The 27,431-nt window shown below is 64.8% G+C and overlaps 2 protein-coding genes across 14 annotated transcripts; both read right to left on the reverse strand.

Moving 5' to 3' along the window:
• Nucleotides 1–32: 32 nt before the first annotated feature.
• Nucleotides 33–16,302, reverse strand: SELENOO (selenoprotein O). 3 transcript variants are annotated; one of them, XM_047785914.1, is made up of 9 exons: nt 12,468–13,051; nt 7,697–7,900; nt 6,595–6,775; nt 5,300–5,430; nt 4,672–4,952; nt 1,801–1,951; nt 852–1,037; nt 561–723; nt 33–481 (listed from the first exon to the last, which is right to left on the reverse strand). In XM_047785914.1, the coding sequence occupies exons 1-9, from the start codon at nt 13,034–13,036 to the stop codon at nt 329–331; spliced, it is 2,019 nt and encodes a 672-aa protein (XP_047641870.1). In that variant the 5' UTR covers nt 13,037–13,051; the 3' UTR covers nt 33–328. The 3 variants fall into 3 exon arrangements, with proteins under 3 accessions (XP_047641870.1, XP_047641872.1, XP_047641871.1); XM_047785916.1 differs by lacking the exons at nt 33–481; nt 561–723 and having other exon boundaries at nt 890–1,033; XM_047785915.1 differs by lacking the exons at nt 33–481; nt 561–723; nt 852–1,037; ... (1 more) ...; nt 4,672–4,952; nt 5,300–5,430 and adding exons at nt 15,917–16,057; nt 16,160–16,302 and having other exon boundaries at nt 5,439–6,775; nt 12,468–13,481.
• A 1,487-nt stretch (nt 16,303–17,789) lies between these two features.
• TRABD (TraB domain containing) lies at nt 17,790–26,959 on the reverse strand. Of its 11 annotated transcripts, none has more exons than XM_047785921.1 (12): nt 26,878–26,952; nt 25,896–26,038; nt 21,827–21,895; nt 21,508–21,586; nt 20,904–21,070; nt 20,539–20,679; nt 20,195–20,245; nt 19,933–20,043; nt 19,677–19,816; nt 19,419–19,591; nt 19,198–19,309; nt 17,790–19,082 (listed from the first exon to the last, which is right to left on the reverse strand). In XM_047785921.1, exons 2-12 carry the CDS (start codon nt 25,986–25,988, stop codon nt 18,905–18,907), a joined length of 1,314 nt encoding a protein of 437 aa, XP_047641877.1. In that variant the 5' UTR covers nt 25,989–26,038; nt 26,878–26,952; the 3' UTR covers nt 17,790–18,904. The 11 variants fall into 11 exon arrangements, with proteins under 11 accessions (XP_047641877.1, XP_047641879.1, XP_047641876.1 ...); XM_047785923.1 differs by having other exon boundaries at nt 19,933–20,016; nt 21,493–21,586; XM_047785920.1 differs by having other exon boundaries at nt 21,493–21,586.
• Between the last annotated feature and the right edge of the window lie 472 nt (nt 26,960–27,431).

A 27,431-nucleotide genomic window follows, 5' to 3' on the forward strand; every position in this document is an offset into this window, starting at 1 on the left:
CAGGGCGGGAGCAGAAGGACCACACGGAGGGATCCGAGGAAGCGGCTGGTTTATTGGGAGCGGCGTCTCCCTGCCTAGGCTGGCGAGGTGGGCGCGGGCTGCGTGTCAACCCACTGGGCCCCTCTGCCGAGCTGGCCTTGTGCAAAGCAGCATGTCGGGGAGCGCGAGCGCGGGGCTGGGCTGCGCTGCCGAGTCGGCATCAGACAGAGACGGGTCAGATCCCGACTGGACGTCTCTGGCGTCATGAGAGACGGGTTGGGGGGGCGCCGCCTCGTGGACTCGAGGACTCCGGCCTCGGGGCCTCCCTGGGAAGGGGCCTCCAAGGCGGTTACGAGGATCATGTCACGCACAGTTCTGCTGCCCAGAGCGGAGGTTTGCTGCTGTAGGAGAGCCGCCCCTCGGCCTCCTCAGGCTCCCCAGGCTCGGTGGCCTCCCCCTCCCTGTGATAAGGGGTCTCCAGCAGCTTCAGCACCCGCCGCACCTAGAGGAGAGCAAGTGGGTGTTGGGCCAGCTCCCCACACTTGCGCGCAGCGGGAAAGGCGGGCAGGCGGGGTGCTTGCCTCTGAGAAGTCGCCGTTCTCGGCGGCCTCGATGGCGTTCTGCGCAATGTAGTTCCTCAGGACGTATTTGGGGTTGTTGGCATGCATGACGTGCACGTGCTCAGCCTGCCAGGTGGCGGTGGCGGCGTCTTCAGCGCCCTCCCTGTCCTTCTCCAGCCGGGCTCTGGAATCACACCCAAGCCCGCTGGCTCCCTCCACCGTTATAACCCATTGGCTCCCTGCGTGGGTGTCGGCCCCGCCCCAGCCCCCACTGGCTCCCTGCGTGGGCGTCAGACCCACCCCGGGCCTCACTTGTAGTCGCGGAGCCAGTCTGCCCAGTGGCTCCTGTTCCTGCTGTGCAGCTCTTCCTGGCTTAGGTGTTCCAGCCGTGACTGCTGCTCCACGCGCTCCAGCTCCCGCGTGAGGCTGGCCCGTGTTCCAATGAGCGCCAGGAGCTGCGGGTTCGACTGTGCCAGCATGAGCATCATGGAGAGCTGCCTGTGCAGAGCGGACGTGTGAGGGCCCCCAGACCCAATAGACAAGCGGACACAGGGCAACTGCCAGCTGTGCACCCCTGCCCTGCAGCAGCCCGTCCGTGTGACGCACACGGATGCTGCAGGCTGACCCAGGCAGCCTACCTACCCCAGCCTGTCTCCCTACTGCTGGGCACCCGCCTACATCCCAGCCCAGCGCCAACGCCCTCTGGGAGAAGGTCACTGCTGTGGGCTCCTCCCCTAGTGACCACAAGGCTGGGTCCTCCTCCACCTCTGGGGGCGGGGGGGGGGATTGGGGGCTGGTGCAGGGAAGGCAGCCCCTGACGCCCCTTTTGCCAGTTTCACCGGCTTCACGTTCAATAGGACCTGCCAGCCCTCAGCCCACTCCCCACATTGGATTCCCGTCTGGCCGTGGAACTGGTGATGGGCTGTGAGCGCAGGTTGCTCCCTGTCGACCTGATGGTGCAAAGAACTGGGTCTGGCTGGAAAGAGAGTCCACGCCCGGCTCTTCCTGGGACACACCCCCAGAGCAGAGACTGTGCCCCCGCCTGTGCTACCTGGCCTCCCCATTCCAGTGTCAGCATCACTGTCCTTTCCCCTGACCAGGGGGTCTCCTCTCAGTGCCACAAAGACAGACCACCCCATTCCTGGGGGCTGAGGGGCCGCCTGGGCCCCGCATTCTCCCACACGCACACACCTCCCACACACATGCTTCGTTCTAAGTATTCCTCAGGAGACGTCCCCGGGAAGCCAGACCGAGCACCCACCGGGGATCCATCTGGGGCCGGAAGGCAAGCCTCAGCTCCTCCAGGGAGGCACACTGTGCGGTCAGCGTAGCCAGGAACTCAGCCAGGTCCGGAGACTCCGGCCCAGCCGGGAAGGAGCTCAGCAAGTAGAAGGTGTTGGTGAAGTCGGCACCTGGAACACACGGCTGCTCAGGGCACCATCCCCGGCCCGTCACCAGCGACCCCACGTCGTCCAACACGTGAGGGCCGTCCTCGGCCTCAGGCCAGGGACTCCCGACCCCTCTCCAGCCTGTTCTCCGTCTCCACCCAGCTCAGTCCCCGTCCTGAACCGGGCAAATCGCTCCGTCCCTTACGGCCTCTGAGCCCCAGTTTCTCGTTCTATGAAACGGGTAAGTACAGCGCGGACCTAAAAAACAAACCAACTGTCAAACAGAAAAAACAGGAGAAGTGGGCAGAAGGGATGAGAACCGCGGCCTAGGCGCTCCCTGGTGGTGCAGCGGGTTCGGGACCTGGCATTGTCCCTGCAGCAGCTCGGGTTGCTGCTATGGTACACATTTGATCCTTGGCCTGGGAACTTTTGCAGGTCGTGGGCACCAGCAAAGCAAGCAAACCAACCCACGATCCGACTACAGTAAGATGCAGGAGAGTCTCCTAAGCTGGAGTTCGTGTCACCAGCACTGTCACCGTCAAGACGGAGCGTCACAAGGCCCCCCAGCCCTTCAGGCACACATCCTCCAGGCCAGCATGTCTTAGGCCCTGAAATAAGTTTTGATCCTTTAGACGATGCGTGTCCTCTGCAGCCATGAGGGACATTTCTTGGGCCGCTCCCGCGGCATGTGGATGTCCCCAGGCTAGGGGTCGAATCGGAGCTGTAGCCACCGGCCTACGCCAGAGCCACAGCAACGCAGGGTCCGAGCCGCGTCTGCGACCTACACCACAGCTCATGGCAACGCCGGATCGTTAACCCACTGAGCAAGGGCAGGGATCGAACCCGCAACCTCATGGTTCTTAGATTTGTTAACCACTGCGCCACGACGGGAACTCCGGAATTCCGCAATTTTAGAAAAAGATTTCGAGAGCTCGCTGGTGGCACAGTGGGCTAAGGACACAGTGTCATCACTGTAGTGGCTTGGGCCCAGGAACTGCCACATGCCATGGTCACAGCCAAAGAGAGGAAAAAAAAAAAAAAAGATTTCAAATCAATAACCTAGTCTTACACCCAAGTGACTAGAAAAAGAACAAAATAAGACCAAAGATAGCAGAAAGGAAGTAAGATTAGAGCAGGGTTAGCTGAAAGAGAACAAAAACAAGAGGAAAATAAATGAAACCAAAGTTGGTTCTTTTAAAAAATCAGTAAATTTAACAAACTTTCAGCTACACTGACAGAGAAAAGACACAAATAACTAAAAGCGATAAAAGTGGGGATGTCACTACTGATTATATGGAAATAAAAGACTAAAACTATGAACAACGATTTAGAGAGAAACACGTAAATTACAAAACTGACTCAAGAAGAAATAGAAAATCTAAATATTCCCACAGCAAAAAGCAATGAAGTAAAAGCTTCCCAACACGGAAACATGAGGACCAGAGCGCGGCACTGGTAAATTCTACCGACCACTGAAAGAAGAAACGGAGTTCCGTGTGGTTCAGTGGGTTAAGGATCCAGCGTCGCTGCTGTGGCGCAGGTTTGATCCCTGGTCCAGGGACTAACAGGCCACAGGTGTGGCAAAAGAAGAAAAAGAGGAAGAATGAATACCAATCCTTCGCAGCAACCAGCGCTGCCTCCACACCAAAGCCAGACAGAGATCCCCCGAGAAGAGAAAACCACAGAGCAGCACCCTCCTGAGGACGGACGTGAGAACCCTCGAGGAAACACTGAAAGGACCAAGAAGACTTACCCCGGAGCGCACGAGTGGAACGCACACGAAAGGAACACGCGTGTCCCCCGCCCAAATCCACGCGTTGAAACCCAGGTCCCCAGTCCCCAGTGTGAGGGTATCTGGAGGTGGGGCCTTTGGGAGGCAGGTCACCAGAGTGGAGCCCGCGTGATGGGCTTCGTGCCCCAGCTCCCCACTCGGCTGTGAGGACACAGCCAGGAGACGGCCCCCTGACCCCCACCCTCCAGCCTCACGACGGTGTGAATGAGGAAGCGGACCCACACGCTCACCTCAGCTGATGCGAAGTGTAAAACATCCAACTACGGGCAGGAGGAAACCCTCAGCTGGAGAAAAGCCACCTAGGAACCAGCCCACGGCTCCCATCACACGCCTGGGAAAGACCGCTCTTCCCCAAGAGCAGGAAGGGCACCACCACCCAGCGACTGCTTCTAGTGAAGAGCTCCAGCCCTCGGAGCCGGAGCCGCCAGGAAAGCCACACTTACATCCTGGGTGCAGCCCTCAAAGGCTGGCAAACGGACCCAAACGTGTCCTGGCACCTCGGCTTTCGCAGCAACACTAGTCACAGTAGCTCGACGTGGCACAGCCCACGTGTCCGAGACAACGGAAGAGCAAAAGGCAGCCCAGCCACAAAGACTGTGCGGCCTGAAAAGGAAGAGCCTCCTGACACGTGACACGTCCTGGCATGGATGAGCATCACAGAAGACGCCATGCTGAGTGGGGCCAGCCGGGCACAAGGACAAATACTGAGTCCCACGTGTGTGAGGTCCCTGGAGGAGCTGTGGTCTTAGAAAGCAGCCCAGAGGTACCAGGAGCTGGGAAGTTAGTGCTCAACGGGCAGTGTCAGCTTGGGAGGAGGTGACAGTGGCGAGATGGGTACAGCAAGGTGAGGGTGCTTAATGCTGCTGAGCTGTACACGGAGGTGGCTGGAGGGTCACTTCCATGCGACGTCTGTTTCAGCACAGCGCAGCCTGTGTGCCCTGGCCACACTCACCTGTCAGGTGCATGGTCTCCAGGAGCTTGGCCACCAGGGCGCCGTCCTCCTCCAGCTCAGCCCACACAAGGCCCAGCTTCTTCCGCATCTTCTGCAGGTAGTACCTGCGGAACTCAGCATCAAACTCCTCCGCCAGGATGGCCTCACCCAGCTCCAGGGGCAGCGCGGGGTCCAGGGCCTCGGCCAGCTTCTGCAGGTTCCACTTGCACACCTCGGGCTGCTTGCTGTACGCATAGCGCCCGGCGGTGTCGGAGGCATTGCACACATGGTCAGGGTCATACCTGCCACACGGGGAGAGAGATGGTGCGGGCCCAGGTGTACAGAGGCAGGTGGCCACTGCGCTCCTGCCCTGTCCGTGCACAGGCTCAGGTCAAGGGCCTGGATGTCCCCCGCCTCATGCTGGTGCTGCGCCCTCGCCTGCCTGTGCCCCTCGGTCCACTTTCCAGCCGGGAGCAGAGGGTGCTTTGTAAGCTGCTTTGCTCAGCCCCTTCCAGGGGCTCCTGAGCTGGGAAGGGCCGGCCAGGCGCTGCTGAGGATTAAACGCCGAGCCAGACATTAACCAAAGCAGCCGCGCACCTGCACGTGCTCCCCATCGCCGGGGACCCCGGCGGGCAGTGGGCACGCTCACCTGTCCAGGAAGCCGAAGGGCCCGTAGTCGATGGTGAGCCCCGCGACGCTCATGTTGTCCGTGTTGAGCACGCCGTGGCAGAAGCCCACGCACTGCCACTCGGCCACCAGCTGGGCCGTGCGCCGTGTCACCTGCAACAGGCCGGCCACCGGCTGCTCCCCGCTGCCCACCCCCCATCGGGGTGCCCCCCCCCACGGCCTGCGCCACAGCGACTCCCAAGGGGCCTGACCCGGAGTCCTATCATCTCAGCCAACGCTCAGCTGAGGGGAGAACACCCAAGAATCCTGAAGAAGGAGAAAGAGCACGTGGGGTGGTCCGTTTGTGTGGCGCTCTCATCCTCACACCACCTACCTTTTTTTTTTTTGCTCTTTAGGCTGCATGGCCTGTGCAGGTTCCCAGCTAGGGGTGGCATCAGAGCTGCACTGCAGGCCTATAGCCTTGTCTGCCACCCACACCTCAGCTCATGGCCACACCTCCCTGACCCACTGAGCGATGCCAGGGGTCGAACCTGAGTCCTCATGGAGCCACAACAGGAATGTCATGTCTGCCTCTTTTCTAGACACGATCTGGGCTTTTATCCAAAGCAGGAAAATGAGAGACCCCTGGCATTCCCTTGACTCAGGCCCAGCAGGACGACAGGGAGACGAGGTCACCACATTCTCAGCATGCCTGCCCCAGGTCCCAGCTGCTGTGCCCAGGGTCCCGCTGCCAGCCTGCCTCTTCCCCTGCCTGGGCGCAGGGCCCTGTGCAGCTCGGATGCCTACCAACTGCAGGCCCACAGACACTGGCCCCGCACACCACGCCTCACACGAGCCTGCGGACGCTCCCAGAGTGGAACAGCTCCCCCCAGGCTTCCGGGGGTGCCTGGACCACCCGCCTCGGCTAAGAGCCGAGCCCCCAGCGTCCCCGGTCACTGCCCACGGGAAAGACGGCTGAAGCACGGTCGGGCGTGCAGGTCCAGAGTGCCGCGGTGACCCCCGGCCGGGAGCCAGGAAAGTCAGGGTCTCCCCCAAACTGAGAGGCTGGGGGGCCACGTCACGGGGGTTGGGAGGGACCAGCCCCACTGGCACCGACTCCCACCCGACCGAGTCCTTCCCGCCACAACTCTCTGCGCAGCACCCGGGCCTGTCGATGCTGCTCGGACAGCAGTCGTGGGTCTGTTCCAGGAGCCCTGACCCTGGCTGGCCCCGCCCAGGCCACTGCGTGGTGACCGAGGAGCAGGGTCGCCTGCGTCCACCAGGCCCTCCCGGCAGGCAGGCCGGCCGGCTGGCCGGGGGCACACAGCCCACACCCACCTCCCGGAAGAAGGCGGCGTGCCTCTGCACACTGTCGCCGGCGTGGGCGGCCTGGATTTCGGGGTAAAAAGAGCTGATGACGTAGTCGAGCATCTGCACGCGGATGTCGTTCCTGCCGACGCTGGGGCCCGCGCGCCCCGTCAGCTCGTCTGCCGGCTTGAAGATCTCGAAGGAGCCGAACCTGGGGGGAGACCCGTGTTTCACCAGGTTAGACGTGGCGTCCCCGCTTGCGAACGAAGGAGGAGGAAGCTGCTGGCCCTCACAGCCGAGCGGAACGGACACCTGATTCAAACAAACACACCGGCAGTGGTCTTTCAGTGACGCAGAAAGACCCGGGCACTTCCTGGGGACTGTGGGCCAGGACCACCACGCTGCCCTTCAGGGGCGAGGGGCTCCATGCCATCCTCCCCCCACAGAGGGCCTCGCGGTCGCTGGCATCCTGCAGTGGGGCGACCAACCCCCCAGGGGACGGCATGTTGGTTGTCACAACTGGGCTTGCTACCGGCAGTGCCACTTGACACCCTACAAGAATGGCCCTGAGGCCAAGATGGTCTGGTCCGGATGCCACAGAGCTGCCGTGACAAGCCGGCCCCGGCCTCCTGGGAAGAGGCCAGCTCCTGCCCAGGCTCCTCCCACTCCCAGGGGACAACAGAAAGCCAGGACTGTCGGTCTCAGGCATGGTGGCTGGCAGGCACCGGGGGACCAGCCAGGGGACAGCTGATGCACAGGGCTGGCCTGGATCAGCCTGCGCCCCAGGATGGGAGAACTGCAAGGCCACCCCTGCTACTCCGGAAGAGGCCAGGTTCAGTACCAAGATGCTCGATGCCAGACAGCGCGGTGGCATCGAGGGAGGCCCACCGGGCCCCCCCCAGAGGCAGCAGCCAGGAGCATGCTGGTCAGCCCAGGGGGGCGAGAAGGAGAGGGCCACCTCCAGTGTCACTGCCGCTCTTCCAGTGACTCCAAAGGAGGCCGGTTCCTTGGTGCTTTTTATGCAGCCCGAGGCCCCGCCCGGCTCAGCTGCACGGGGTTGGGGGGGGGCAGAGGCCTCCCTGCGGTGAGGACCTGCTCAGGAGGTCCCTGGAGACAAGGGCAGGGCCGTTACCTGAGGAACGTGGGGGCGATGCGCAGCACGACCGCACACTTCTCGGGCCTGGGGTTGCCGTCGTAGAGCACGTCCCGCACCACGGTGGACTGGGACACGACGCAGGCCCCGGCCCGCGTGGTGGGGATGCCCAGGTGGAACATGGCCTCGCTGCACAGGAACTCGCGGATGCTGGAGCGCAGCACTTTGCGGCCGTCGGCCTGTCTGGGGTCCAACACAGAGGTCACTGCTGGCCAGGCGTCCGCTCAACGCCGAGGTGCGGCCAACAGGAGACTTTTAGAAAGCACCCCAGGCCTTCTAAAAACCACCCATGAGCAGCTCGGCATCGCCGCAGCGTCTGTTCTGGGGCGTTCCTGTCACAGCTCAGCGCTAATGAACCGACTAGGATCCGTGAAGAGACGCGTGCCGTCGCTGGCCTTGCTCCGTGATCCGGCAGTGCCGTGAGCTGCGGTGTGGGCTGCAGATGCAGCTCGGATCTGACCCCTCGCCTGGGAACTTACATATGCTGAGGGTGTGGGCTTAAAAGACAAAAAAAAAAAAAAAGAAAAAAAGGAAGTGTTCTGGGAGGTCCCTGCTGTGGCTCAGGTTACATCCTCGGACCAGGAACTTGCACGTGCTGCACGCGTGACCAGAAACAACAAAAAAACAAGGCCTGGCCCATTGCCAGTGTCACACACACACTTACCAATCGACGATTCCGTGCTTATGAAACGTCCTTTATAAAAACACTCTCATGACAACATACACACAGGGCATTATCTGCAGGCAGGGGAGAGCCTCAGAGTCCCTAGGGCAGCTTGGAATGACCTGAACTTTTGCTTTTTACACTAAATACCCATTATTGTCATTACCGTTATTTTTGGCTAGGCCTGCAGCATGAGAAACTTCCCAGGCCGAGGATCGAATCCATGCCACTGCAGTGACAATGCTGGGTCCTTAACCTGCCGAGCCACGTGTAAAGTCCAAAAAGTATTCTTTATGTCTTAGAAAATTTATCTGATGAGACCGTTGATTCTTTTTTTTCTTGCTTTTTAGGACCGCACCTGTGGCATTTGGAGGTTCCCAGGCTAGGGATGGAATCAGAGCTACAGCCGCCGGCCTACACCACAGCCAGAGCAACACAGGGTCCGGGCCGCGTCTGCAACCTACATCATAGCTCACAGCAATGCAGGTCCGGCCGAAGGCGGCCCGCTGGAAGCCAGCCTTGCAGTTGCAGAGGTAGGAGCTGGGGAGGTTGTGGCACACCTGGGTCTCACTGCACTGGTGCACGCCCGTCTCACACTCGTTCATGTCCACACACTTGGTCCCGTCCTGGCTGGCATGGTAGCTGCGCCCACAGATGAGCGGGTTCCTCTGGCATGTGTCAGAGCCACCGTGTTGACACACCTGAAGCCAGGCTGGCAGAGAGGGTTCAGAGAGCGATGTGCACTCATGGTTCCTAGTCGGATTCATTTCTGCTTTGCCATGACGGGAGCCCCTCTTTTTCACTCCTTAAAGGATGGTTGCCCTAGGGCGTTCCCATCATGGCTCAGTGGAAATGAACCCAATTAGTGTCCATGAGGACGTGGGTTTGACCCCTGGCCTTACTCAGTGGGTTGAGTATCTGGTGTTGCTGTAGCTGTGGTGCAGGTTGCAGACACAGCTTGGATCCTGCATTGCTGTGGCTGTGGTGTAGGCCGGCAGCTGCAGCTCCGATTCAACCCCTGGCCTGGGAATCACTATATGCCGCAGGTGCCGCCCTAAAAAGCAGAAATAAATATATAAACATGGCTGCTGCAGCGTTTGTAACAGACACTCACAACTAGTCCAGGTCTACTTCTCCGTAACACTACAGGGCCGGTGCTGCATGCTCACAGGTCATCCTGACCCCCCGTCCTTTACGCCACTGCCTCGATGATTTCACTGACACATAAGCAACATGGTCAGATGGACTGTTCCCTTTTTTTATTTTTGTTTTTCATGGTTACCTTTTTTTTAATCCCCCTTTTTTGGCTGCCCTGGGGCACGTGGAGTTCCTGGGGCAGGGATCAGATCTGAGCCACAACTGTGACACCTATGTTGCAGCTGCAGCCACATCAGATCCTTAACCCACTGTGCAGGGACGTGGATCGGACCTGTGTCCCAGGGCTCCAGAGATGCCACTGGTCCTGGTGCACCACAGTGGGAACTCCTGCTACTATCATTTTATAGTATTAATTTTTTTTTTTTTTGGTCTTTTTGCCTTTTCTAGGGCTGCTCCCACGGCATAAGGAGGTTCCCAGGCTAGGGGTAGAATCGGCGCTGTAGCCGCCAGCCTACGCCAGAGCCACAGCAACACGGGATCCGAGCCGCATTTGCAACCTACACCACAGCTCACAGCAATGCCGGATCCTTAACCCGCTGAGCAAGGCCAGGGATCGAACCCGCAACCTCATGGTTCCCAGTCGGATTCATTCACCACTGAGCCACTGCAGGAACTCCTATCATCTTAAACAAACTGTTACCTGTGTATCAGTTAAGACCAGAGAAGCACAGGTCTTACTTTTACCTGCCCTTCCTTTGGTTCCCGGGAACCCCCCCCCCCCCCCCCCCCCGCCCTACCTAGTTTTCATTCTCTATAAATAACTGTAACGTTTTTTGCAGGCAGGCCTGTTAGTACCAAAGCCCCTTGATTTTTGTTTGGAGAAAGTCTCTCTCTCTCTCACTTCTGAGGGGTAATTTCAGAGGGTACAGAATTCTAGGTTGGGGGGGTGGTTCCTTGTCATCTTATATATTTTACTCCACGGTCCTCTTGCGTGCCCGCCTTCTGCAAAGTCAGATGTCCCAGCAGCCTCCCAGGCAAGAACCGTCTAGAAAATGCTCTAGGGGAGAACAAAGCCTTGTGGAACCACGCTGAGCCTGAGGGGAGGACCCTGGGCTGCACCCACCTCCGCCCACATCCTTGGTGGGGAAGAGGCCAGACCAGGGCCCAGTGTGAGCCTGGGGCCTAGCCTTGTGGCAGGACCAGGGACGCCGGTAAGACCGCTGCAGGCCTCCCTGGTGCGGACAGACCCAGTGGTGCCTCTCTAGCACCCCCCACCCTCCCAAAGCTCGGCGGGGTGACGGTTCCTGCCTCAGTCCGCAGCCACATGCCATGCGCCTCTTCCTCTGTCTCGTCTGCAAGCCTGCCTCCAACGTCCCATCCTCGCTCTATTCTGGGAATCTCTCAGCCTAGCTGAGCTTCATGCTGTGCCCAAGCTAACCCTGAATCTGGTAAAAGTGCCCCTGAAAACCAGCAGCCTACCTTTCTGCCCAGGGCAAGGTGCCCAAAGCAGCAACCGGAAGGGAAGATTACACAGCAAGGGTTAAAGGGCCCGGCGCAGCCCTGCCCACAGAGCGGAAAGGCCGGGAGACAGCAGCCCCTCCCCCGGGTGCCCGCGTCCCAGCCAGACTGCAGGGGTAGACCCAGCTGAGGAAGGCTCTCCTGCACCCGCTGGGGTGGCCGTCCTGAAACCCCTGCTGCGGCCACAGGCAGAGGCAACAAGCCACCTGCCCACCCCCAAACCCAAGCCTGGGGGCTCCAGCAGCTGCTGGCCCTAAGCCACTCACAGCCACTTCAGATGTTAGTCTGAAGTCTTGCTGAAGCTGGGGACCCCAGGAAACATTGGGGGTGGTGGGTGGACACAAACCTGATAAGGGCCAAACAGCGCCTTTCTTTCAAAGGACCTCAGGTCTGGAAACACGGACTTAAAATTCAAGTCTTCAAATATAAAAAGCAACTTCCAACAGCAGGTACTCTCACAAAAATGTCTTTTTATAGCTTGCAAAAATAAATTAGCCGAGTGAACACATGAAGTTTAAGAGGTTCATACAACGGGCAGGCCTGGGGTGAGAGGCTTTGGTCCATCAGCCCACCAGTTGGCCCAGGGCTGAACGCAGGGACTTTCAAAGACAGAAAAGTGTCAAGACTGGGGAAGAAGCGGTTAAGCTGCAGCTCTGAGGTGGGGCTGCTGGGGGTGGGGGTGGGAGACAGGTGCAGCTCCCCCGGAGGGAGGGCATGGGGCCGGCAGAGAAGAGACCGCCCGCAGGATTTTTTCCACCATAAGATGCCAAGTTAGGTGTAATTCTTTGGGCCACTCAACAAGCATTTAACCAATGTGAGCTAAATATATGAGCTCCAGAGTGGAAAAGACCAAACAGCCAGCAGAGTACAAGACAAGCATGGCAGGGCGCCCAGACGGGCATGTGACACTGCCCACCTCACTGTGGGGTCACAGCAGGGCTGGCCCCAAGTGCTTGGAAGCCTGTGCTTGGGAGAGCGACCCCTGGGACGGGTCTGTCCCCGTCCAGGGTACTGGCTACACAGGAGTCACCTGCGAAGGGACATGCTGAGGCTAAGGGTGCTGGGCGGAAGCTGGCTGCCCGGTCAGCTATTAGAGGAAGCCCTGTGCTGCTCAAGCACCGCAGCGAGGCTGGGCACGCGGTAAACGCGAGTGTGTGACCTGCAGAACCAAGTCCAAAGTCCTTGGACAGTTCAGGAAAGCGGCCTGGGCAGCTGCCAGCGCTGTGGGGTTAGAGGCTCGGCCTGGCCATTCCCCCACCGCGCCAGGCTGAGCGGGCAGGGGCCCGGGAGCCACAGCACCCCTGCCGGTCCTCCTGTCCCGGCCGCAGGGCCTTCGCACAAGCCGTTCCTTCGGCTACGGGCCGCTACCCCGCACGCTCTACAAGCCGGGTCACACCGTTCACGCCCAACCTCGCCTCCGGGGAGGACGGCTCCCCGGGCACGGGCACGGGCACTCCCCCCCGCACACACCTGGAGAAGGGCGTGGGGCCGGCGCCCTTGAGCTGCAGCTCCCAGCGCTCGCCCGCCGCAGTGCACACCTCGCCCAGGTACATGGCGGCGCCGTCTCCCAGCTGCCCGGCGAACTGGCCGAACTGGTGGCCGCAGTAGCAGTGCGCGGCGGGCTCGGAGCCCGGCAGCAGCGCGTTGCCGCTGAAGAAGAGCGCGGCCTCGGCCTCGCGCGCCTCGCGGGCGTCGGCGTCGGCGGGCGGCGCGCCCAGGCCCAGCAGCGCCAGCGCGGGCTCCGACAGCGCCACGACGCGCGGCTGGCGCAGGGGCGCGGGCCGCACGCGGCTGAAGCAGGCGCCGGGCACGGGCCGCGGCGCGGACGGGGCGCCTTCGGGGCCGGGCGGCGGCGTCTCCACGGGCAGCGCGCGTAGGGCGCGGTTGTCGAAGCGCAGCCCCACCAACCAGTGCGGCGCGGGCTCCATGGCGCCGGCCAGGGCGGAGCAGGGCGCGGGCGGCGGGCGGCGGCCGAGGGGCGGCGGCCGGGCGCGGGCGGCCGCGAAAGGAGCCCCGAGCGCGGCCCTGAGCACTGCCATTCAGGGCGCCGCGCCGGCGGAAGCCCCTCTGCCCCGACCGGAAGCCCCGCCCCGCTCCCGCTGTTCTCTCGGCGGGGCCGCGCCCGCTGTCCAATCGCTGGGGCCGTGCCCGCAGAAAGCCTGGCTCTGATTGGTCACGCCCTGTCTAGTTCCGCGCCAGTCTCGGCTCCGGAAATGCGAGGTCTGGGGTGGGCTCAGTCCCGGTCCGCCCGGCTGTGTCTGAAGGCTGGAGTGTGCGGTGGGAACTGGGCCTCCCACAGCCGGCAGGGCCCTCGAGGTCCGCCTCGGGAGGCATCGACCAGTCCAGGCGGAGTCCTCTGGGCCTGTGGCTGTGCCGAGTGACGTCCGCAGTGGACCTCCAGGGTGCCCCCAACGCCGAGGTGAAGCCACAGTCAGCCTCGGCCCACGCTGTGGGGAGGTCTAGCCCTGGATCGTCCTTGGCTCGCTGCCACAGGACAGGAAGGAAAGGGGACAGTTTGTCCACCCAGTGCCGAGGGTTGGTGGGGCCGTTGGGGGCCAGGCCCAGGCCGAGGGCCTGCCAGCCTCCCAGCCAGGCGCTGCCCTAGTGCAGGTCTTTGCTGTGCTCCTGACTCACTTGGAGTTTCATTCCTCACATGCCACCCTGCCTTGCCTCCTGTCACCCGTGTTGTTCCTTGCACTTCTCTGAAATGAGCTCATTACCTTATCTTCCTGTTTCTTGTGTGTCTTTTTCTCTCCCATACTCTGGAAGGCAGGAGCTTTGCTGATCTGGGCACCAGTTCCCCCAGAACAGCACCTGGCCCAGAGAACCCCCCCCCTCCCCCCCGCCCCCGAGCTGCCCAGGAGGCAGGGAGGGTGCAGGGTGGGGAGGGCCGAGCCTGGCCTTGAAGGGCCGGCCCCCAGGTGAGGAGTTGGGCTCAGGGGTCGAAGAATGACTCCCGGCTCAGTTCAGATAAGCCTGGGCGCCTCCCCCAGGTGACCCCGCTGATGTGCGGAAGGAGAACTGTCCTTGGAGGGGTTCCCAAGTCCCTGCCCACCTGGGTCCAGAGTAAAACCTGAGACCCCCTCCCTCTCAACCCCCCCACCAGCTGGGGCGCCTCTATTCCAGCACCTCCCCCCCCACACCTGACCTCAAGGACCCCTGGGGCCTTTCCCCTGGGGCCACAGTGCCAACCGCCTCTGCCCCTGCTGGCTTGTGACGTCGGGGAGACCCTCCACCCTCCAGCTCGAGGTCGTCCTCTCTGAGATGAACAACGAGCCTACTTTCTGCCAGGGGCGTGCGGCGGGGGGGGGGGGGGGGGTGCACACAGACAAGGGGGACAGTGCGGTGAGGCCCTGGTGGGGGCCTGGCCCCCTGGAGCCCCTCCCTCCTGCAGCCTGACCACTCTCTTCCGCCTGGGCCCACCTGGGTCCTCCCCACCTGCCTGCTGGCAGAGTCCCCTGTTCCCAGGCTCCTTCCTAACTGCCCAGGAGACCTAGCCTGAGCCTGGTGTCACCCTTTCCTCTCCACCAGGCCCAGGCCCTCCTGTCCCATTTCCTCGCCTCCTCGCCCCACTATCCTGCTCATACTCTTGAATCTGGCGCGACGGGTTTTTGAGAGCCCATGGGTGCCAGGCTCTGTGCCCTGCTGGCTGCCCTTGCTGAGCTTACAGCAGAGGGGCCTCGGGTGGGTTCCCAGGGTCCCAGCACATCAGCATGGGAGGGGCAGCAAGGGAGGGCCAACCTTGCCTCTGGCCTGACTGTTGGGCTGCGTGGCCTCCGGGGCCTCCCTGGGTCCCTCATGTGAGCGGGTGCTGCTGGCAGAACAGGGCCCATGTGGCCCGGACTGGTGGGAGCTGAGCTCCACCCCTTCCCGGCCCCTCCTGGCAAAGACAACCTAGTGGTCAGCCAGGCTCGGCATCGCGGCTGTGCCACCCATGGACGCAGGCCTAGGCCTTGCAGGACGGGATGCAAACATGCAGCACCCTGGAGCACAGGGCCGGCCCGCAGCTGTCCGTCGGTGGCCCGAGGCAGGCTGGGTGGGCCCCCTGCGTGCTCTGGCCATGGTGCATCGAGGGCAGCCTGGCTGCCGTTGCTGTGGCACCATCCGGTGTCTGAGTGACCAGGCTCGTGGGCCCATCCAGCATGCTGAAGCTGCAGCCCTCCCGATCTCTGTGTGGCCCCGAAAGCCCCTTGCGCGGCACCCGCATCATGCCCCCCAGGGTGGAGGCTGGGCTGTGGGCAGGGGAGTTGGGGTCCCTAGCCTGGGAAGCATGCCAGCAAAGCGGGATGCTTGGGGGCAGGGAGGCGGCAGGTGAGAGCCCTGCCATCCCAGACACTCCCCTGCCGTCCCTACCCGCTGGGGCTGAGGCTGAGCAGGTAAAACAGCTCCGGCTCCTTGTCCACGAGGAAGCTGCCAGAGTGGACCCACGGGGTGCGGTTGTCCATGTCCCGCGGGTCAGGCCCGCCATCCGCGCCGGGCACAGGGCAGCCTGGGAGTCAGGCCCAAGTGCTCCAGCCCCAGCCAGTGGTGACCCTCTGGTTGTGGGGCAGCCAGGCTCAGGTCTGCCACCTGCTGGCAGTGCCCTGCCGCCTCCTGCTGTCCTGCCTTGTTCTCTGCGGGAATCGGGAATTGAAGTTCCAGACTCCAAGGCCCTGGGGCCCCGACTGCACGGGCCCTCTGCCCGCGGGCAGCACAGCCTCCTTCCTCCCGAGCCGAAGCCTGTCTGTCTCCTGCCAGCAGCTCTGAAGACCCAGTGGCCTCTCCCTGCCTGTCTCGACCTGAGTCACTGTCCAAGCAGAGTCCTCTGCGTGGCACAGGGAACCTGGGCTCGGGGCCGTCATGTGGGCTGCCTCCAGCGCTGGCAGTGCCCGGGTGGACCCACGCCCCTCCCGGTCCCCTCCCTCCTAGGCGCGTCTTACGGATGAAGAAGCGAAACCTCGTTTTCTTCTGCTTGTCCGCGTGACACGAACTTGTGTTGCGATACGTCCCAGTGGGGGCGATGGTGCAAAGTAACTCCCCAGGCCTCGGGCAGGCGGCTTCCTTTGACCTGCTGCTTTGTCCTGTAATTGTGACCCAGTGTCCTTCTTCACCACCCCTCCCCCTTCGAGGCAGCCGTCAGGTCCCCCCCCCCCCTCCCCGCCCTTTCCTGCTCCGGGGCGGACCTCAGGGACGGCCTCTGTCCCGCCTGAGTCTGACGATGGACTCCGGGCCCCTGGCCGGGCCCTTCCCTTGCCACCTGGACAGCAACTCCTCCGTCCTCCCTGCCAGAGGGATGCAGACAGAGGCTTTCTGCATGCAACCCCCGCCGCTGGGAGGGGCCCGCCCCCCGCCTCCACCCAGCAGCCCCTCCCTGCACGAGACGGGCTCCAGGAGGGGCCCTGAGAAGGGCCCCGGACAACTTAGCAGATGGTTTAGGCAAACAGGCGGCCGCCGTCGCCCTCAGGCCTCTCCTCTTCTGTCAGCGGCTGTTGTGTGTGGGCCCCTCCGCCAGACCCCCCAAGTCCTCTCACTGTCCCCGGACGCCACCTCTCCCTGGGTCCAATGCAGACCTCACCTGCTGCCCTCGGACGCTCCGCCTGGGCTTCCCCGCCCCCTCCCCCTGCCCAGCTGACCCCCCGCTGACAGGGGTCAGGCAGGTATGTCTCTGCCCCTCCTCCAGGCCGTTTGGGGCAGGTGCCCCGGACCGGGGGGAACCTCCTCAGGAGTGAGGTTCGCAGGGGGCAGACCTGTGGGCGACCCGTCGGAGGCTACACGGCCAAGTCTACCTGGCCCTTCCGTCCCCCCACACCTGGCCAGATCTTGGGGTTCATTCCCGCAGCACCCCCTGGACGGTGGAGGGAAGACCCTGGCTGGGGTGGGGGGACTTGGTAGCCCTGGGAGCCCCCCAGCCGCTTTTACTGGCCTTCCGGGCTGCACCTCAGAGCTGGCCCAGGGCAGAAGGAAGCAGGAGACACAGCTCGGGGCAGACAACCATGCTTCCGGCTTCCTGGGGGCAGACCCCACCCCCCCACTAGCCTCTCACGCGGCCCACACTACCCCCCCTACCCCCCCAGCCCACCTCCCCTGCTCCTTGACGTCTTTTTTTTTTTTTTTGCCTCTTAGGGCTGCACCTGCGGCATATGGAGGTTCCTAGGCTGGGGGCAAAACTGGAGCTGCAGCTGCCCGCCTACACCACAGCCACAGCAATGCGGGATCCGAGCCGCCGCGACTGCGACCCACACCACAGCTCATGGCAACGCCGGATCCTTAACCCACTGAGCGAGGCCAGGGATCGCACCCGCAACCTCATGGTTCCTCGTTGGATTCGTTTCCACTGTGCCACGATGGGAACTCCTCCCTGAAGTCTTTCTGGGCAGACCCGAGCTGCGGGGAGAGATGCGGGGAGCCCGAGGGTATGGATGGGAAGGCAGGGCAGGGCGCCACCACCCTCCTGACGCCCAGCCGGGCCCCATCACCCGCTGCCTCTCCCCAGCCTTCCTTGTCACTTGGCTGCCATTTCTTTTTTTCTTTTTGTCTTTTTTTTTTGCTATTTGTTGGGCCGCTCCCGCGGCATATGGAGGTTCCCAGGCTAGGGGTCAAATCGGAGCTGTAGCCACTGGCCTACACCACAGCCACAGCCACGCGGGATCCGAGCCGCGTCTGCAACCTACACCACAGCTCACGGCAACGCCGGATCCTCAACCCTCTGAGCAAGGGCAGGGACCGAACCCGCAACCTCATGGTTCCTAGTCGGATTCGTCAACCACTGCGCCACGACGGGAACGCCCTTGGCTGCCATTTCTACACGTCACATAACAGGCTTCCAAAATTAGATTTTATTTCAGCTCTGAGGGACACGTACACGTGGGTGGATGACAGGAAGGACACGGCCCAGCTCGAGGCTCCTCGGCCCAGCTCACGGCCGTGGGTTTCACCTGATTTAGTCAGACATGGAGTCAACACAAACACCATCAAACATGGCCCTGGGCCCCAGACGGGGTGCACAGATGCTACGCTGTAAACAGGTGACCAAGGGACTTCGCAGACGGGTGACGACCAGGCGCAGGGGCTGCATGGGGTCAGCTAGGCCCTGGGCCTGTCTCCCGCCCCAAGGGGGTTCCCGTGCCAGCTGGCGGGCCCTTGCTTCTATCCCCTGAGGGTCGGTGGGATCCCAGGACCCTCCTCCAGATGCACAAGGCGCAGGTTCGAGGTCCCCGGCCTGCAAGCTCACAGTTGAGCCGGCGGCAGCCCTGGAGCCCTGCTGGCGGCAGGTGGCCAGGGGCAGCGGGCAGGGCTGCGTCTGGAGGCTGGCCTGGCTTCCCAGCGCCGAAGCCGACCCTCCCCATGCGCCCCCCTTCCCCCCCTTCTCGGGATGAGACTCCCTGTCCCAACTGGATTTAAGGCTAGTGTTTCCTGACATTTGCTTCAGTTTAAGTTAAAAATTACCTGAGTAAAAAAGGTTCAGACATCTTTAACGGCCAAAAACACATAATCTCTGCAGGCAGAGCCCTTGCTGGCAAAGTCCGGGGCCGCCAAGCTCGGCCAAGCCGCCCTTTGGTGGGGGGGGGACGCCCCCGGGAGCCCCACCAAGGGCCTCGTGGGCCGGGCTGCCCTTCCCAGCACCGGCCCAGCACCCAGAGCAAGGGCCCCCCGCCCGGCGGAGAGAAGGCACAGTGAGGGAGGGAGGCCCGAGGGGAGCCCCCGCCGGCTTGACCTGCCGCCGCCCGTGAACCTCCTAAGGGCCTGCAGGGTGGGGGCGGAGGGGCTGCTGTGAGGCCTGAGCTCAGACGGTTCAATGATTCTTTATTTGGGCTCGGGAGGGAGGGCAGGCGGGCCTGGACCCCCCTGGGGACGGCCCCCAGGAGCTCCTCGGCGGCGGCCCCGCACCCCTCAGCAGCCCTCGGACGCGGCGGCTCCCTCCGTCCTTCCTACTTGTGCGGCCAGGCCCCGGCCGCCCTCTGCAGGCAGTGCTGGGCGGCGGGCAGGGCCAGGACCAGGCTGGCGGCGCGGCGCCCCATCCAGTACAGGCTGTAGCCCAGGAGGCCCAGGAAGGTGGCCTTCAGGGCCAGCCGGGCCACTCTGCCGGAGACGGACGGCGGGGGGACGCTGGGGAGGGAGAACGGGCTGGGCCTGGCTCGGGGACGGGGGGCGCGGGACCCGCCCCCCAGCCCCGCTGTCCTGGGGGGGGGGGCGGCGGCGAGGGACAGGCAGGTGCACTCACGTCATGATCTCCTGGATGTTGAGGTCGGTGGTCCAGTTCTTCTCGATGCCGGGGACGTGGCCCATGCCCACGACGCCCACCACCACGGAGGGCACGCACTTCCTGGGCTCCGCTGCGGCGGGGGGGGGGGCGGGGGGGGCACGTGTCAGCTCCCTCCCGGCTGCCCGCCCGCCTGCCCGCCCGCCCGGCCCCAGCGAGCCCGCCGCCGCCGCCGGCCTCACCGTCAGAGGCGCGCGGCAGCTCCAGGCGGCGGGCCGCCTGCCTCAGCATGTAGGTCAGGTAGACGTCGCGCTCGGACACGATGGTGCGGTGCAGGTCGGGGAACTCGCCGATCATCTCCGCCATCATCTGCTCCAGCAGGTCCTTCTGCTTGCAGCGCTCCACGTCGTCCTTGCTGCGGGCAGAGGGGCGCGCTGCCAGCCCGGGGGCGGGGCGGGGGGGCACCGGCGGAGGGGCGGGGAGGGCGCGAGGGGCCCTACCTGATGGGGTCCGACAGGAAGCACAGGCCCCAGGCCAGCTTGACCTTCTGCCAGAAGGACAGCGCCGCGATGGCCCTCTTGAAGGTGACGGGGATGGGCCGGTCGCCCAGGTGGAACTTGCAGAAAGGCACCTTGCTGGCCTGGGCAGAGGCCGCGTGTTGGCGGGGTGGGGGTCGGGGGGGGGGGGGGGAGAGGCCTCGGGCCCGGGGCAGCCGCCCCCACCCCCCCCCGCCCCCCCGGCCGGGCCCGGGCGCACCTCCTTGAACGCCTCCCTGAACTCGCCGCCCGGGGCCATGCCCAGCTGCTCCGTGATGTGGGCCGACACCTTCAGCAGCAGCATCTGCATGAGCCCGGACATGACCCCGTTCTGGGGGGGCGGGGGGGGGGGTCAGTGCCCGGGGGTGGGGGGCACCCAGCGGACGCCCAGCAGGGCCTCCCAGCGAGCACCTCACCCACAGTGGACGCCCCGAGGCTCCTCCTGGCCCTCCCGACAGCGTCCCCCCCCCCAGCGGGCCCACCTCTCCTCCAGCGCAGCCCTCGGGTCCTCTGCCCGCACCTTCTGGGGACCCCTGTCAGTGCAAGGGCCCCCGCGGAGAGGACACAGTGCGGGTCAAGGCTCTGGGCTGGCACCTGGGCCCGACGACACACTGAGAGCCGCGCCCCCGCCCCCCCCAGCACGCCGGGGTCCTCGGGCCCCGGGCCAACTCCTGTCCTGCACTGGCACCCCCCCCCCCGCCCCCCGCGTCTGAACCCCATCCCTGTCCCAGGCGCCAGGACCGCAGGTCCTGGACCAGACAGGCCCCGGGGGCTGGGCGCCTCGGCACGTCGGGGCCCGGCGGCACATCGGGGCCCGGCGGCACACCTGCCTCACGGCCTGCTGCAGCTTCTCCAGGCTGACCTCCCGGGCCTCCCGCAGCAGCGTGCGCTCGTCCATCTTCAGCATGGACACGCGGTACTGGCACAGCTCCACCACCACCACATCGGGCTGCACCTCCCGGATGGTCTGCAAAGGCCGCGCCCACTCACTCGCCTGGGGCTGCGGGCAGGGCCGCGGCGCCGGCAGCCCCACCCCGGCCACCCACAGCGGCTGCTGTGGCCGCAGCTCAGCGCCTAAACCGCGCTGCTCCTACAAGGGAAGTTACAAAACAGGCCTGCCCGTCCTGCAGGGGAGAAGGCGCGCGAGCTCGTGGGGCCCAGGCCGAGGTCCCGGCAGGCTGACGGCCTCACCTTCACCACGTCCTTCTTGCTGTCATCGCTGAAGTGAGCTGTGCCCACCACGTACACCCGGCTGCCATCCTCGGCCACCAGCTCGGTCACCGTGCGTGGCAGGTCTGGCCGCTCTCGCCGCCTCTTCAGCTTCATCTCCAGCAGCAGGTTGAAGGCATCCACATCGGCTGCAGGGACAGCAAGGCCCAGCTCAGGGACGTTGCCAGCACTGGTGGCCTGGACCCCAGGGCACCGAGTGGGCCACGGGTGCACACAGGGGTCCCGTCCAGCCTCGAGCCACTGGTCCTCACTCACCGTGACATGTGGCCAAGCGCCCAGCCAGGCCCCGCCCTGGGGAAAGGGCCCGCGTGGGCCTTGGGGAGCACTGCGCTCCCCCCTGGGAGTCCCCAGGCTGCGAGGGGCCTGAGACAGGGAAGCTGTGTGGGGCCCAGGGGCTCTGAAACACCCACCTTCCAACCTGAGCAGGGGCTTCTGCTGCAGCCCCCACTCGCCCCACCTGAGCTCAGGCGTCCCCCCAGCACCCCATGGCCAGCCAGGGTCCCTTGCTCAGCTAGGGCCCCCCAGCCTGAGCCCTGCCCAGCGCAGTGACCTGGGGAGCACGCACACAGGCTCTGTGGGTCTCCGCGAAGCGCCCTGGGCACCACCTCCGGAATCCCTGAGGTCACGACGGGCTCCGTGTCAGCCTGGAGGGAAGGGGGGCGTGGAGTTGAGGGCGCCCACCCGGGACTTGGGGAGCTGCTCTGTCAGCTCCCAGGATGCTGGGGGCCTGTGAGCCCCCCGCCCGAGGCCTCTCCACCCTCCACGCGGCTGCCCGGGACACTGAGAGACACCACGTGAGGTTCCGGGCAAAGGCTGGGGGACCCCGGGAAGCCCACGTCCACTGAGCAGCTGCCCAGCACCCGGCCCCCGCCCAGGCCTCTGACCTCGCGAGGTGGCTGCTCCTCCTGCGCCTCCATGGCTGGGCGGCAGCTCCCGGCACCAGAGGGTGAAGCCTGAGGAGACACCGGCGCTGTGTCCTCACCTGGAGCCCCGGCCACACACGGGGTCAGTGTGCGCCTGGGGCTCCGTCTTCTCAAATGAACCGTGGGCAGGACCTCGCCCCCTGGCCACCGTGCGGGCCAAGGTGGGGAGAGGGGACACCCAGGTCGCCCAAGAGTAGGACAGGCTGCCCTTCCCGCTCCCCCAGCGGAGGAAGCGCCCACGGGCAGCTGCCAGACCTGGATGTTTCCTTTTTGACTTTAGAACAAAACAGTTTCCAAAACTCCCTAAAAAGAAAAAACCAAGCGGACAGAGGGGGTCCGCGTGCAGGAACCACGTGCAGGGACAGCACCTATCGCCAGCAGCGTGGCCACAGGTGTTGGCACAGACTCAAGGAGGAGCAGAGGGACGGACTGGGGGTGGCTCTGTGAACCGAGACTACCACTTCCGGTTCGAGAAAAGAGACACAAACTCGCAAAAGGGCGGCCAGGAACTGAGACAGCCCGGCTGGCGGGTCAGCCTCACCCTGCTGCTCCGAAAGAGGGGCGGCAGGCGGGCGAGCCCAGAAAGGCCGTTCTCGCCAGAGAAGGAGGACTGCCAGGGACAAGGGGCCACGGAGACCCCCAGAGCCGCCGGGCCGAAGGGGGTTCGGGGCCGGCCAGGGCCGTGTCTGGACACGGGCGCTTCCCACCAGGCAGGAGAGCAGCGTTTGCCCACGCGCTTCGCCCAACCCCCCCCGAGATGCCTCTGGAAATCCAAACTGGAGTCTAATGGAGCCTCTGGTTCTACCTCTGGATGCACGGTCCAGTTTACAGCTGGGTCCTGCCTCCAAAGGACAGGGCACTTGGCACCCGCGGGCACTGGGAGGCTCAGCCGCAGAGGCCAAGGCCTGGCTCAAGAGAGCTGTTAAAATGGTGAGCTGGAGTTCCCATCGTGGCTCAGCAATGAAGAACCCAACTAGCATCCACGAGGACGTGGGTTCGATCCCCAGTCTTGTTCAGTGGGTTAAGGATCCGGCATTGCTGTGAGCTGTGGTGTTGGTCGCAGATGCGGCTCGGATCCCGCGCGGGGGCAGCTCTGATTTGACCCCAAGCCCGGAAACCTCCATGTGCTGCGGGTGCAGCGCTGCAAAGGCAAAAAAAGGGAAAAAACATGGTGGCCACTGGAGAATGGGCAAGTGACTGGAGACTGCCGAGCCGGGAGCTACTCGCATCTGGGTTCAGCGGTGCCACGGGGTTTGTCTCAGCCCCCATCTGCCCGCCAGGAGCCCACCGCCCGAGGGATGCAGCCTGCGGGACGCGCAGCGGCAGCAGTCGCTGGGCGCCTGGGGCCCCCACGCGGCCGCGGAGCCGCTCACTTGTTTCGCTGGGGCTGGACGCGCTGCAACTTTCATCCCAAGAGGGACGGAGGAGTAGTCAGATCCGCAGAAGACGCCGTCGGGGTCCCCACCCCTGTGTTCCCTGTGACCTCGGCCCAACCCAGGCTCCGCTCCCAGCCCCGCGGGTGCCCGGGCAGTGCTGGCCCTCCCTGGGCTCCCGCCCGGGAGAGCAGAGGCCTTGGACACGCAGCCCGAGGCGGGGTGGTGCCCCCTGCCCCCCCCCCCCCGCCGAGGGCGGCTGAGCCTTCTGGAAGAATCAGGGTCGGGGAGCAGGACGGGCACAGGCCGAAGGGGCGCCCGGGCTGGCGAGGGGCTTCTGCAGGGGGCAGGGCGCCGCTGGGGAAGCGGCAGCCCCGACGGGAAAGGCCCTGCCCGGGCGGGCGGCGGGCAGCCGCTGGCTGGGCCTCACGGTGGAACGCGCCGCCCTGACGCAAGGCTCGGACCGAAATGGAAACAGGAAGCTGTGTCTGAGGCGGAGGGGGGCCCGCCCGCCTCTCGGTTCCTGCGCTGGCCCTGTCATTGCCTCAGCCTGCGGCGCCCCCGAGGCTACCCGGGACGGCCAGCACGAGGGAGGCCACCCTGCCTCCGTCTCCCTCCCCCGCGGGTCGTGGCCACAGGCTGGGGACACCTTGCCCCCCCCCCCACCGGCTGGGCCCCGGATGGCTGGGCCACCCCCTGGGCCACCAGGACCCTCCCGGGGGGGGGGGGGGCGGGTGCCTGGCCTGGGCCGGGCCGGGCTGGGCGGAGCGGGAAAGCCGCCGAGGCCACTTCGGTGGCAAGAGCCCGTGCTTCTAAAAAGCGCCTCTGATGCTGTCACAGCTGTGCCTCTGCCGGCGATCCGGCTTCCGCATCCTCGGCCAGGGCCCCGGCGCCCCCCATGGGTTACCCGGCCTCCTCCCAGCCCTGCCCACCGTGGCACATCTCCACGGACTTTAGGCGGGGACCCGAGCCCCTCTCGCCTGCCCAGAGGGGAGCCAAGGACCCACGCCGACAGGACCCCGGACCTGGGCTCTGCCTCTGCTCAGCCGCAGGCTGTGATTCTGGAAGCTCTCGGCACCCCTGCACGCCGCGGAGACCGGCGGGCCTCAGGCGGACACCCCGGCGGGGAGAGCAACACGCCGCCTCCTAAAGCCAGGCTCCAGCGCCTACCTGCCAGCCGAGGCCTTGTGGAGCTCGCACAAAGCAGACACTCCTGCCAGATCCGGGCACCCCGTCCCCTCACCCAGCGGGGAGCTGGCTCTCCAGGGAGCAGGGCCTGGGAAGACACCAGGCCAGCGGCCAGGAACGGTGCTGCGGGGGCCGGCCACAGGGGGGCCAGACCTCAGACCGCCCCCCCCAGCACTGCGTGGCCTTGGGCAGAGGCCGCTTCGACCCGCCGCCAGGGCCAGGGTGGTCGGCAGCCCCCCAGCCGTTCCACTGTCGGCACACGGCATGCCACCCTCAGATGGCACCTTGGCCTGTGCCCTCTAGACCTCGGTGGGCTTCCCTCTGCTGAAGTGTGGCCTCCTGTCCCCAAGATGGAGGGCAGAACAAAACCCAGGGCCACCTGCTTTCGGGAGACTCGCCTACGGAGAGGGCGCCCCCATCAGCCGGCTCCACACAGATGACAGAAGCAGAGAACACATGCTTCCAGGAGACAAACGCCAAACCTGAGGGAATCTGACAGCCTCAGGAGGGCCCGTCTGGCCGGCCCCCCCCAGAGCACACACCCGCTCACCGGGCAGGGGGAGCCCCGGGCCGCGGCAAGGTGCTCGCGGGAGCCCAGAGAACGGTTTGCTGGCTGACCCCAGGACACCAGACGGTGTGGGCGGCAGGCCCTGGGTTCCCACCTGCCCAGCCCGGGCACCGTCCCCTCTCCTGGGTCTCACTGCCATGCACCGTAGTGTGTCCCCCTCGAATTCGTATTTTGAAGCCCTCACCCCAGTGGGGTGAAATCAGAAGGTGGGGACTTGGGGACATGAGCAGGGTTAGGTGAGGTCATGAGGACGGGCCTGTGACGGGGTTAGAGCCTTCGGGGCAGAGGAGGGCCAGGCGCTGCCGGCCTCGAGAGGGCCCGGCAGAAGGCAGCTGTCTGCAAGCCAGGAAGAGAGCCCTCACCAGCGGTCAAGTCAGCCAGCACCTGATCTTGAACGTTCCGCCTCCAGAACTGAGAAAACAGCCTGCTGCTGAAGCCCCTGTTGGTGGCATTTTGTCAGGATCCAAGAGCGACGGAGACAGCCATTCTCTCCCTCACCGCCCCTTAAAAATTAGGAAGCTAAAGCCTGCCTCCCAGGCCCTGGCCGGGCCTCTCACTGCTGGCCAAGAGCAACCCCCAAGGCCTGCCCAGAAAGCCAAGGGTCCCAGACCGGCCGGACTAGCGGGCCACGAGAGAAATGACTAACCGGGAGGCAGCAGCGTGTGGCCCAGGACCCTTACCCCCTACACCCCCACTTCTGAAGCCTGGGCACCTTGGCCACTGGAGACCCTCCTGGGTCTGGCAGGCCCTGCTCTATGGAGGTGTGGCAAAGGTCGGGACTGGGGCGGAGGGCACATGCCAATTCACATCTGAGCTGGACGCCTAAATGGCTCCTCGTCCAGCACACCTGGCTGACCCCCTGGAACCTGGACACGGCCCAATGCTAGGTCCCGACACTGACCTCCACCGCAGGGTACTGTGTAGGGGCCTGTCTGTCCACCATGCCCGGCCCCCTCTTGGCAGTTTTGCCCAGCAGCCTCAGACACCGCAGCATCACCGCCGTCCTGCAAGGCTGACCGCTGACCCCAAGGCCGGGGCTCCCTCCTAGTTACACAATGAGGGGGCATCAGCAGCAAAAGGATCAGAGGCCCAGGGTCAGAGGAGCCCGCACGGGAGCGTGCTAAGGGGGCGGCCTGGACGGCTTCCTCTCCAGGGGACCCCGAAAGCTAGGAGGATTCCACCTGGAAACCACCCAGTCTCCCGAAGAGGCTGTCCTGACGCCCAAAGTCAGCCGAGGACTTCTGGGCCAGTTCCTCGTTTTCCATGTGCCTTCGCTTCCTTTCTCGGGATAGTTTCGCAAAGCCGCATAGGTGAACTTTGTGGTACTTTGTGGCATATTTAAGTTGTGTCTCAATAAAGCTGCTTCACAGAAACAAGGCAGGGAAAGACCTACAGGCCTTGGAAGTTTGGTCTACTTTGCCCATATGGCAGCCGTGCTTGCTCGGGTTGAAGGGCAGAGGCCTCCAGCATGTAGGGCAGGAAGCGCCCAGGGTCTCCACCGAGACCCTGCAGCCGCCGCCTGGGGAGGTGTGGACCCTCCACCGCCCCCCTCCGCCCCCCACGGCGGCTCAGGCCAGACCCCGCCCCCGGCCCCCGGCTCCGACCGACTCCGCCCCCGGCCCCCGACTCCGACCGACTCCGGCCCGGGTCCCCGCCCCGCGGCCCCGCCCCCCGCGTGCGCCACTCGAGCCCTTGAGCCCTCTCGACCCTTGCCGTCGACCCCCCGCCCCGCGCGCACCCCTCGGAGGCCGGGGCTGATCCTCCTGGCCCGAGACCCTACGCTGGGGGCTGGCTGGTCCCCCGACCTCGACCACGACCTGACCCCGACCCACCGGGGCCCTCGCGCGCCGCCCCCCGCCCCAGGACCGTGCCGCGCGGCGTACCGAAGCAGGGCGGCGCTCCTCAGCCGGCCTCCATGCGGCTCGTCGCCCCACCGGACGGGGCGGACCGGGGCCGCGGGGCGGGGCGGCCGGACAGGCCCGGGCCGGGGGGCCGGGCGGCGCGCGGCATGCCGGGAAGCGTAGTCCCGCGCGCCGTCTGTCTGCTCTTGCCGCGCGCCTGGCCCGAGCCGGCGGACTACGGTTCCCGCGGGGCAGCGCGCGAGCGGCCGCGGACTTCACTTCCCAGGAGGCCGCGCGCTAGAAGCCCCGCCCCGCCCCCGGCCCCTTGATCCGAGGACTCCTGTGTCGGCTACGCGGCACAGGTTCGAGTCTCAGGTCTGCCACCCGAGTTGAGACGCGCCCTAAAATTCTCTGGCCGCAGCCCCCAGTTAGTAAATAAAAAGCGTCCTCGGGGTGGCTTTGCCTGCTCTGATACAGAACCGTCAAAACTACTCAAAAAGGCGGTGATGGTGCCAGAGAGGAGCAGTGTTCGGGTCCCCAACGGCGACCATGTGGCCACCTCGAGCACCCCTCGGCCTGGCGGCTGGGGCCCGGGG

The sequence above is a fragment of the Phacochoerus africanus genome, chromosome 7 (assembly GCF_016906955.1).
Source record: "Phacochoerus africanus isolate WHEZ1 chromosome 7, ROS_Pafr_v1, whole genome shotgun sequence".
NCBI lineage: Eukaryota > Metazoa > Chordata > Mammalia > Artiodactyla > Suidae > Phacochoerus > Phacochoerus africanus.